The sequence below is a fragment of the Panicum virgatum genome, chromosome 4K (genome assembly GCF_016808335.1).
Source record: "Panicum virgatum strain AP13 chromosome 4K, P.virgatum_v5, whole genome shotgun sequence".
NCBI lineage: Eukaryota > Viridiplantae > Streptophyta > Magnoliopsida > Poales > Poaceae > Panicum > Panicum virgatum.
The window spans coordinates 40,806,552-40,816,902 of NC_053139.1; the positions used below are offsets into that span (position 1 = coordinate 40,806,552).

The 10,351-nt window shown below is 45.5% G+C and overlaps 2 protein-coding genes across 3 annotated transcripts; both read left to right on the forward strand.

Moving 5' to 3' along the window:
• The first annotated feature begins 18 nt into the window (after nt 1-18).
• On the forward strand, nt 19-3,842 carry LOC120704054. Of its 2 annotated transcripts, none has more exons than XM_039988305.1 (6): nt 19-324; nt 723-956; nt 1,066-1,194; nt 1,330-1,524; nt 2,553-2,720; nt 3,144-3,842. In XM_039988305.1, the coding sequence occupies exons 1-6, from the start codon at nt 259-261 to the stop codon at nt 3,516-3,518; spliced, it is 1,167 nt and encodes a 388-aa protein (XP_039844239.1). In that variant the 5' UTR covers nt 19-258; the 3' UTR covers nt 3,519-3,842. The 2 variants fall into 2 exon arrangements, with proteins under 2 accessions (XP_039844239.1, XP_039844241.1); XM_039988307.1 differs by having other exon boundaries at nt 723-905.
• Nucleotides 3,843-6,171: 2,329 nt separating this feature from the next.
• On the forward strand, nt 6,172-9,743 carry LOC120704058. The gene is made up of 2 exons (XM_039988309.1): nt 6,172-8,003; nt 9,424-9,743. The coding sequence occupies exon 1, from the start codon at nt 6,690-6,692 to the stop codon at nt 7,632-7,634; it is 945 nt and encodes a 314-aa protein (XP_039844243.1). The 5' UTR covers nt 6,172-6,689; the 3' UTR covers nt 7,635-8,003; nt 9,424-9,743.
• Nucleotides 9,744-10,351: the final 608 nt, after the last annotated feature.

Below are 10,351 nucleotides of genomic sequence, written 5' to 3' on the forward strand. Positions count from 1 at the left end.
GTAGGATTGGTGCCTTGGTGGTGGGGGAGAAGTTATGCACAGCTTCGCTGTCGCCATCTTTTTCTAACTTTTTCTTCTTCTTCTTCCTTTTCCCTGGAGAACCAGGAGGAGTCGCCAGCTTTTGGGTTGCCATCAGCACCAGCACGGAGGAGGGAAGTCGGCGGCGACGGGTTGCCGATCACACGAAAAGCCGGTTGCTTGCTCCACTTCTTTGGCGGCGCGGTGCTGTGTACAAGACTCCTCCCTCTCCGATCCCCCATGGCCTACCGCCGGAAGCAGGGCGCCGCCGACGCTGCTGACGATCGCCGGAGCTCGTACCCCCAGGCACGCGCCCCTGCCCCTCTTTCTCTCTCCCCTGCCTCCCGAGCCCCGCTTCCGTACCATTTCTTGATGGTCGCCGATTCGGAATCGACGCTGCCTGAATCTAATATGATCACCTAACCATCTTGCGTTGCCATGACTTACACGGGCAAAATAGCCAAGGAAATGAAAAACGCTTCCTGACTGATCAAGGATCGTCTTCGTACTTATTATCTCTAGTGGAGTAGCACACTTGCAGTATACCGTCAAATGACTGCACAGATTGACGAGTTCCTAATAGTAAACGCCTTAAATAATCATGACTCATGTGCCTTATTGGTAATCGGATGGATATGCACAGTTGCATTCCTTTAATTTTCTTTGATTCTCTTATTACAACAATAACGGTTTTGCTTTTGTAGGCCTCGGCATCATCATACAGTTACACATCTTTCGAAAGTATAAATGAGCCCAAGCTTGGATTGTGGGGAACTTTGGCAAGGAAAGCAAAGGGAATTCTCGATGAGGACGGCTTCGCACATAAGTTTGAGGACTTGAGGAAAGAAAAAACCAATAGGAACACCAGTTCATCCACTGGAGATCAGGTCAGGCAGCAATCAGCAAGTGAAGTAGATCTGAATATGTTCGAGAAAAAAGTATATCTGAATATACTGACAGTCGCAAGTGAACCTCTCTTGTATGGTCTTCAGCAATATTTTAAGCTGCCCTTTTGCTTACATCTCTTGCAATTTCTTGTAAATTCAGGCTCCTCAGTCTCGTTGGTCATTTGAAAACCACTGGAAGACGACAGGAGATGCTGCATCTCGAATTAGGCCAGAGGCTCTTTCTGCTTCTGTCAACCAGCTTAGTGGAAGAATCAGAAATGCTTTTGAAGTATGCCTCTCTTTCTTTCTTTTTTACTTAGCTTAGCTCTGTACAGGCGTACAGCTCTTTTCCTTCAGCCTATTAATGGCATAAACCTCTGGAGTCACTTCCTAAATTAAAGACCTGCTGCTTCCTCTGTAATAGGAAAGACTCACAATTGTGGATAGTAAGACATCCAGTATTATTGAAGAGACTAAGAAAATCCAAATTAGAAGGAAGCCTACCGGCTCAAGTTCTTATGTGCCGAGTTCTGTCGCGGATACTTTCGGCTCTCCTAATGACTCATTCAATCAAGCTGAATCTGCAGCCCAGGAGACGCAACTGAAATCATCTCGCGACGTAAGGTGACACATGCTTATATATCTTGTTGGAAAATATGTTGTTTTATCTGTTAGATAAGTCTCACAATGTGTGTCTATATATCTATCTATATTACTAGATAGGGCTAGGTATAGCCTCCCCGGGGTGATCTCGACCGTTGATGGGATCACATGGTGGTTTTATTGGCCTCCTGTGGCTACCTAGGAACAACCGGGGTTAAAGTGGTGACTTGGTTAAGTCTCCCGCCCCTGTATACATAAGACTGCCCTTGGGCTTCAGGGTTGAGAGAAATCAGATTATTGGGCCAACATTATCTCCTTAAATTCTCACATCTAAGGGTCTGTTTGGATCATTGCCGCAGATTGCCTAGCCAGAGTTGTGGCTGCCGCCTGCCGCACATGCATAGGCACATGTTAGGTCCACAGCCGAAGCCTAGGCATGCCGCGTATACGTATGCATCTTTCCTGTTGTTTTTCTTGCCAAGACGTGCCTAACCTGTGGCGAGCAATTTGCTCGCCACATTTGCGGCCGCGTCGCACTCTGTACTGGCGAGCAGGGGTAACAGTCCAAACAGGCCCTAAGTATAGGTTCTATGATTTCAGGATTTATGTACAGCATTAATTCTCAGTATAAATAAAAGAAGACATATGGATATTTGCTATTCTGTTGAGAGAGATTTCTAGTTCAGTTCCCTCTACTAAGTGACAAGTTCTGTTTATATGTGCCTAGTGGTTGAAATTAATAGATATGTTATTTCAAACAATAAAAGAATTAACAGAGATAGCGCTGAAGTTGCCTCGTGTTATACATTTTCTAGTGTAATCAAGTATTCTGACCATACAGTTGGTGTTGTCAGCTCATTTCTCTGGTTACACTGAACTGACAGAATAGCTTTTCCCACACAAGATTAAATTTTGGTTGATAATAATCAGTTTTATCCTTTTCACCATTATATCAATGCTTTGGATAGTGAATATATGATTTTTTTTTGTTACAATACATGCCTGTGATGATGCCTTTCTCTTGCCCATGTAATTTTTTTTCAGGTTGCCAATGCAATGGCTGCTAAAGCAAAACTTCTACTCCGTGAACTAAAATCTGTTAAAGCCGATCTAGCTTTTGCAAAGCAGAGATGTGCTCAGCTAGAAGAAGAGAACAAGATGTTGCGAGAAACAAAGCAGAAAGGGAGCAAAACTGAAGAGGACGATGACTTGGTACTCTTTTTTCTGAACCATTTAGCTGCTTAAACTTTTTGTTTTTTGTTTTGAATTTTTCTTCATGATTTACATACATCTTGATTTTCCACTACATTAAGAGTAGTGAATCAGTGATAAACCGATAACACATCACAAAACTCGTGAAATATTATCAGCAATTATTGAAAATCAGTAATATAGATTGCCCGTTAATGATCGTTAGATTTCTGAACATTTGCATCAAATGCTTGACTCTTCAGTAAATTGTCCCTTTTGGTGATACAAAGTCGAGGCAATTGTCTCATTTTTATTTTTACATGACAATGTATTTGCTTTACTTCAAATAAGTTACTAACTGTTGGTACTGCCTAATTAAATGATTCTAAACTTATCCATTTCAAGATATATATACTGAAATACTAGTCTTTGAAACTGAAACAGATTCGTGTGCAATTGGAGACATTACTGGCGGAGAAATCAAGGCTGGCACAGGAAAATTCGACATATGCCCGCGAGAATCGCTTCCTGCGTGAGATTGTAGATTTTCATCAATTCGCCACCCACGACATTGTCTCCTTGGATGACGGAGACGTGGAAGACGATGACCCGGAAGAAGACAGCAATGTGATGGACGCTGAAAACATGTTACTACCTGTGGTTGAAGAAAATTCAGGAGATGACAAGGAACCGATCTCCCCTGTTCCCCCAGAATCTCCAAATCTCAGCCCAGCAGAAGAATCATCCCCGAAATGCAGCAATTCGCAAAGCGTTACTGATTCACCAAACATTGCCAGAGCCAAATGCATCAGCATCTGAAGCAGCTTGACGCATGTGGCTTGGCGGCTTGTTCGGGGATTATTTCAGCTGGTTTGGTTGTGCTCTTGTGACTTTGTGTGTATAAAATTTTCTCGATTCTTTCCCCCACATTGGTTTGCAATTGTATGTAACATGTGTATAGTATAGTTACAACAGGTTTCTGCATTTTGTATAAAGTGTATAGCAGATTGGTTTCCATGCATGCGGGGTTTTGATGAAAAACTGGCTTGTGTGGTTTGGGAGAGTTGTTTGTAATGATGCATGTAGTTACTGGTGAATTTGGCTGGTGTGAATAAGCAAAATGAAAACAGCATTTTATTTGAAGAGTGGGATTTGACGACTGGTGTGTGTACATGTACATCCATCTCCCAGTCCCATGGCAAGAGAGGACGAGGGGATCTGAAGCCCAATGTTCGTTGTACAAACATCCATTGTGGGGGGGGGGGGGGGGGGGGGGGGGGTTGATGTTTGCGTTAAAGTTAAACAAGGCCCGTAAATTTCTTGTCGCTCTCTGCTGCATTCAGACGAAATGAAAAGGAGAAAACAATCGTTGGCTGCTGGATGGGGATGGAGATGCGATCAAATGGAAGCAAAGGCACCGACCGATGGTCGTCATGCTGCTGCTGCTGCCGCGCCGTGGGGTGTCCACCTGACGGTCCGTTGGTGTCATGGTGACGAGTTAATGTTAATCACCAGGAGACACTTGATCATGGAATAGAGGCCGTCATGGAAACCATGGCATCAAATTTCGTATTCTTTTTTCGAAGCGGGAAGTCAAATTTCGTATGTCGTATGTATGTATATACAAGCAAAACCACTGCAGCGTAGTGCTGGCTTGCCACGGTACTACTTTGGATCTTGTGCGTTCATGTAGTTATCCAGTCGAAAACTATACTGGTCATTGTCCGTGCCGTCGCTGGAGGAGACAGGCCGGAGATCCCATAAAAATTGTATGTCTGCTGCTGATGTTCCCAGCTTCCTTCTTTAGCTGCTGGCCCATAGTCGTGCACAGGTAAAGATAGGGTTTCACCTCGTTTTGCCGCTGCATGCCTAACCTGCTTCTTGAAAGTTTTATTATGATTCGCTTCCACTTCCAAATAAATTCCATATTGCAGGCTCCGATCCAAAGAGGAGAGGAAGAGCAGCATTGATGTATTTTGATTCTGACAGAGGAAATGAAACGGAGCATGCAGTTTCTCTGGTTTTTCTTGTCTAGCTCATCTTCTTTCTTGGGCGGCTATATATGGTATGTCGTCCTTGCATCGATCCAGCACTTGCCAGCCCCAGCAATAATGCCGGAAAAAAAGATCTCCCCCGTAACGTACTCATCAGTTTCGCATTACAAAAAAGCTTTCATATTTGCACTGTGTGTCAGATATGTGGAAATAGCCTTGCTCATCAGCTTGGGATTAAGCCTACTGGAGTAGCACATAAACAAAAACGAGGAGACCAGGAGCATCCTTGCCGGACCATGGGCTCATAGTCCTTCCTCATCAAAAATTTAGTGTCTAATCATAATCTAATTAGACTCATTAGATTCGTTACAAGCAAACTATTCAATTAATTTTTTTTTATTTCGTCTAGATTTAATACTTTATACATCTAAAATTCTCATTTGATGGGATAGTTTTAGAATTTTAAATTTTGCAACTAAACAAGGGCTGAACTGATGATGATCTTCAGTCCACTTACAAAAGAGCCCCTGGCAATTTAAATTAGTAATTTTATCAGCCACATTTACAATTTTTTGTTGTATGCATTGAGTCTGCAGGTCCGTATAAAATCTCAAGTGGTCCATGCTTGGGAGCCAAATGGAAAGGAAATTCATTCTGTTTCTGTTGATTGTTAGCAGTAGTATTTTTCTTTCGTATTAAATCAGCACCGGCCACTAACTATCAACTAGTCGGTACTGCTTTTCTCTCACAACAAATTAGCACTAGTCACCGGCCACAGGCCACAGCCAGCAGAACAGAGTGATTTGGCATTAAGCAGCACCTAATATGTGTATGTGCCCTTTCATTTTCTTCGAGCTAGTGCCGCCCTTTTTGACCCACCGACTGAACAACAATTATTAGGAAAACAGGAAATAATACTTACAGCTAGACCAAGAGTAGTCGAACCCACTGATCAGTTAATCGACTGAGAACCAGTAAGGCCCTGTTTAGATCACACCCCATAAATCTCGTAAACGCAAAAAAAACATCATATTGAATGTTTCGACACATACATGGAGTACTAAATAAAGTCTATTTATAAAACTTTTTGCATGGATGGGCTGTAAATTACGAGACGAATCTAATGAGCATACTTAATTCATGATTTGCAACAATGATGCTACAGTAACCATCCGCTAATTATTACTTAATCATGGATTAATTAACATCATTAGATTCGTCTCGTGATTTACAACCCATCTGTGCAAAAAAATTTATAAATAAATTTCATTTAGTACTTCAAATTAATAAAATTCCGTGGAACTAAACACGGTGTAATATAATGGACGACTAGCCAGCTCATATTGTACGGAGAAAAGAGAACAAAAAAAAACAGGGGAGGAAATCGGTGTCTGACGACGCGCCCGATCAGGCCGGCGGAGAGACGCAGCGCCTACGACTATTGGCCGAGCAGCCAGCTAGTAGCAGGGCCCGCCACAATCACGGAGGCGTCTCCGCCAGCAGCTGGCGAACAGTGGCCGAAACCATTATCTTGCTCTTAGGCTATCCGCACCGAGCGAGGTGGGACGCGCGCCACCCGCATCCTCCTCCTCAGCCGCCGCCCGAGCCCCGCACTGCGCCCCGCTGCCGGCGTCCCTCCTCCGCCGCCGCCAGATCCCTCCTCCGTGCTGCCGGATCCGCCTTCCCCCGCCCCGCCGCCGCCGCCGCCGCCGGATCCGGCCTCGTCCTCCGCCGCCGCGACCGGATTCGGGCTCCTCCGCGGCGGCGACGGAGCCAGACAGCACGGCACGCAGACGCGCAGGGCGCTGGTGCTGGCCGGCGGCCGTCAAGCACGGCGCTGCCACCGGCGGGGCGGCGCGCCTTCAGCAGCAGCCCGGCCACGGTCGGCGGGCTCACGCCTCCCCGCTCGCGGCAGCGGGTCCGGCGGCGGCCCTGACTCGCCGTCTCGTGGCCAGGCTCTACGGCGGCGGCTGCTCGGCTCTGAGCCCCCACTGGTATGGGCGTCTTGATCTGCGCCTGCCTGCTCCAGCTGCTGCTCCTGGGCGCTTCTGGGGTGGCGGCGCAGTCGCAGCCGCCGTCGCCGGCCAGGATCCTCGACGCCACGCTGCAGTACTACGCGTCCCGCGCGTTCGTGCGCCCGCGCACCGGCATTGTCTTCAATGCCACCGTCCCCGCCAACGTCACCGGCATTGCCGTCTCCGCGCTCCGCCTGCGCAGCGGCAGCCTCCGCCGGAAGGGCTTCGCGGGCTACTTCGAGTTCGGCGTCCCCACCGGCGTCGTCGTGCAGCCGTACGTCGAGCGGGTGGTGCTCGTCTACCACAACCTCGGCAACTGGTCCGACTACTACTACCCGCTCACCGGCTACACCTACCTTGCGCCCGTGCTCGGGCTGCTGGTCTACGATGCGGCCAACTTGTCGGCCGTGGGTCTGCCGGAGCTCAACATTGTCGCGTCAGAGAGTCCGATTTCCGTGAGTTTCGGCAATGTCAGGGCAGTGCCGACGGGCAGTGCAGCGCCGCGTTGTGTGGTGTTCGATTTGAATGGCGCGCCGCATTTCCGGGACCTGGAGGGAACCAATGTGTGCTCGACGTTTCACCAAGGGCACATCTCAATAGTGGTGAACTCCAGCGAGATTGCTCCTCCTCCAGCTCCATCTGGTCCAGTTGCCCCGCCGATACCAACTTCAGGAGGTGGTGCAAAGGGAAGCTCACAGGCGTGGAAGATTGCGGTCAGCGCGGTTGGGGCTGCCGTAGGATTGGGGCTGCTGGCTTCTCTTGTGCTGTGCTTGGTGAGGCACAAAAGGGGTAAAAGGCTTGAGCTGATGGAACGGAATGCGGAGATTGGGGAGACATTGCGGATGGCGCAGGTTGGGCAGACGCAGGCACCTGTGGCGTTGGGGACACGGACACAACCGGTGATTGAGAACGATTATGCTGCATAGTATTCTTTGATCTTTGTGTAACCAAAGACCTCATGCTGATGGCTAGAGATGAGATTGTCCATCGGTTGGTTGAGGCAGCAGATTTTCCATATCCATGATGGCGATGCTAATTGTGCTAATTTCAGAGCTCAGGATCTGCTCCATGAAGGTTCATCACATTCTTTCGGTGGGTTTGTTTCGAAGCTTAAGTTTTGAAGTGCAAGCAGTGGCTGTTCTTCATGTTCGTAATTGCCATGTTCATATGTCGGGAGTTTCTTTCATCTCCAACCAAGCAATGGAGGGGAAATGTTTGTCTATCGCACTTGGGATCCTCAGTTATTTTTTTGGGTTGCTGTATTCAAAGGAAATGGGCTTGGCAATAAATCTGAGGTAATACTCATTGCACATCATGTGGTGATGTGTGGGTGAAATTCATTCATGAAGTTTCAATGCAGTTTGATTTTTTCCCCATTTGGCTTCTCATGTTTAGACAACTGTTAAGATGATGTAGTGATGTACATCTGTACTTATGTAGTGTTGTGGTAATTAGTCTGATTCTGATCACTTAGATTCCATTGACATTTTTTTTCTTCAGCTCTTTCTGTTTTCAGGTAGCTTTCCATTGTCTTCTGAGAAACAACCTAATTTCTAATTGTGATTTTTTTCTTCTGTGGGCTGATATCAGCGTACCAAAAAGTTCTAGTTTTTGCTGATGCTGAGTTTTGTTACATTCCACCTTCTAGTATGACCAGGTTGGCACAATGTATGTGAATTGAACAAAGGATTCAGGGATGCTCTATGACTATTAGAAAAGTTCCAAACTGCATCATTCTCTGGTAGTGTTGTGGTTTGGCGTCAATTTTCAATTTGGTTAGAAATATTATAAGTTTCATGTAGAGCTGTCCGTGGGGGCTGAGATGATCAAAGAGAAGAAGATGCATTCATATGTACCATTTGGAACTTGTTACAGTATTTTCTGTGCTTATTACCCTTACAGAGAGTGAATCATGACTTAGGAACCCATGGAGTTCCATTCTGTTTCTTTTGCTCTTTCGCAAGCTAATTTATCATGTGCACTGCCAATCACTGAAGTTCTACACTAGCTGGAATGGTGTATTCAAACGATTTTATAACAAGAAAGCATGAACAATCTGTGATATCAATATGAGAGCTGTGCGTAGCATTAAGTACCGTCACTTTCTAAGCATGATGTGTTCTTTTGGGACATACTTTATTTCTTGCATGTTCTGTTTCGTACTTTCGGCTGTGCAAATCATGGGGGACATGAGCACTGTAATCTGTACTTGTAGTTATGAACTAGTGCTGAAATGTGATTGCCACTTAAAAAGCTCAGATTTGGTACACATGCATATTGCCTCAAAGTTCAATACCTTTATTTAAGGTAACATGGAAGCATGGTGCTGAAATGAGAAGCAACCTTGAGTAGTACATGAGTAAATTAGTGGCATTTGCTGCATTCACAAGCATATATATGATTAGAAATCAGCTAGGGCACCGCACGTACATGATGTGACTGGTATCTTGCATCCTACAAGGAGTCCTGCTGGACTCTGGCCAAGTGCGCCAGCCAAATGCTTAGAGAGATTTGTACTATGCTTTCTTTCTCCTGAAGACGTAGATGTACATATAATAGGCAAAATGATGCTTTGGAACTTGGAAAAAAAAAAACAAGTCTTGCAAGGTTGTGTCTTTCTTCCCTGGCTGGAGCCTGGAGGGGAGAAACTACTAACCAGCAGCTGCTGGTAGCTCTGGCTGAGACGCATTTCTTTCTTTCTTTCTTTCTTCACAGGCTCCAGGATGAAGGTAGAAGAAGCAGTATGAGCTGTGAAAATGGAGTCACTTTGGATGTTCTGTTGGGTGTCAGGCACAGCTTTCTGAAGCTGCCTGCTGGCGCATCTCGCCTTTCTTTTGGCCTCACAGCTCATGCGCGCTGGCAGCTGCTCCATTTGCTTGCTCATCGCTCTGGAATGTATGCCTGCTTGTTTGTTTTCTAATGGGAAGGACTGTGCAGCTGCTGCTGTATGCAAGCAGTACTAATTACTGGTCCTCTAGTGTACTGGAGGCTTAGATTCATTCTTGGAGTATGCAATTTGTTTGTGGTGGATTTTAGCTTTGTGCCAGGTCAGGTGACTCGTGAGCATTGCGTTGAGATGGTAAACTGAATCAGAGTAACATATACGGTAGTAATGATAGATGTAATGCAGCCATGGTTTCTAGTACGGTAGTACCGAGAAAATTGTTGCATCAACACTGCATGTACCGGAATGAACTATTGATCTATGGAGTGATAAAAAAATTGACATTAGTTCATTGAATATATATTTTTTTTAAAAAAAACTAAGCCATCTAGATATGCGAACTGGACAAACACTGTGAACAGATGGAGGAAGTATCAGCCATGAGTAGGAAGACATGTAAAGTTTTTAAAGCATACAGTCACATATTTGAAGTATTAAACATATATTAATAACAAAACAGTTACATATTCCGCCTGTAAACTGCAAGATGAATTTATTAAATCTAATTAATCCATCATTAGCAAATGTTTGCTGTAGCATCACATTGTCAAATCATGGCGCAATTAAGCTCAAAAGATTCGTCTCGCAATTCACACGCGATCTGTACAATTGATTTTTATTTTTTATACATTTAATACTCTATGCATGTGTTCAAATATTTGATGTGATGTTTTCGCCCATCCTCCTCCAATGCCTGCG

Bases quoted from the DNA above. Each gene is read 5' to 3' on its own strand.
- LOC120704054 (XM_039988305.1), top strand. From the start codon at position 259: ATGGCCTACCGCCGGAAGCAGGGCGCCGCCGACGCTGCTGACGATCGC. The intron at 1,195-1,329 runs GTATGCCTCTCT...CCTCTGTAATAG, and splicing joins GAATCAGAAATGCTTTTGAA to GAAAGACTCACAATTGTGGA. The intron at 1,525-2,552 runs GTAAGGTGACAC...ATTTTTTTTCAG, and splicing joins AACTGAAATCATCTCGCGAC to GTTGCCAATGCAATGGCTGC.
- LOC120704058 (XM_039988309.1), top strand. From the start codon at position 6,690: ATGGGCGTCTTGATCTGCGCCTGCCTGCTCCAGCTGCTGCTCCTGGGC.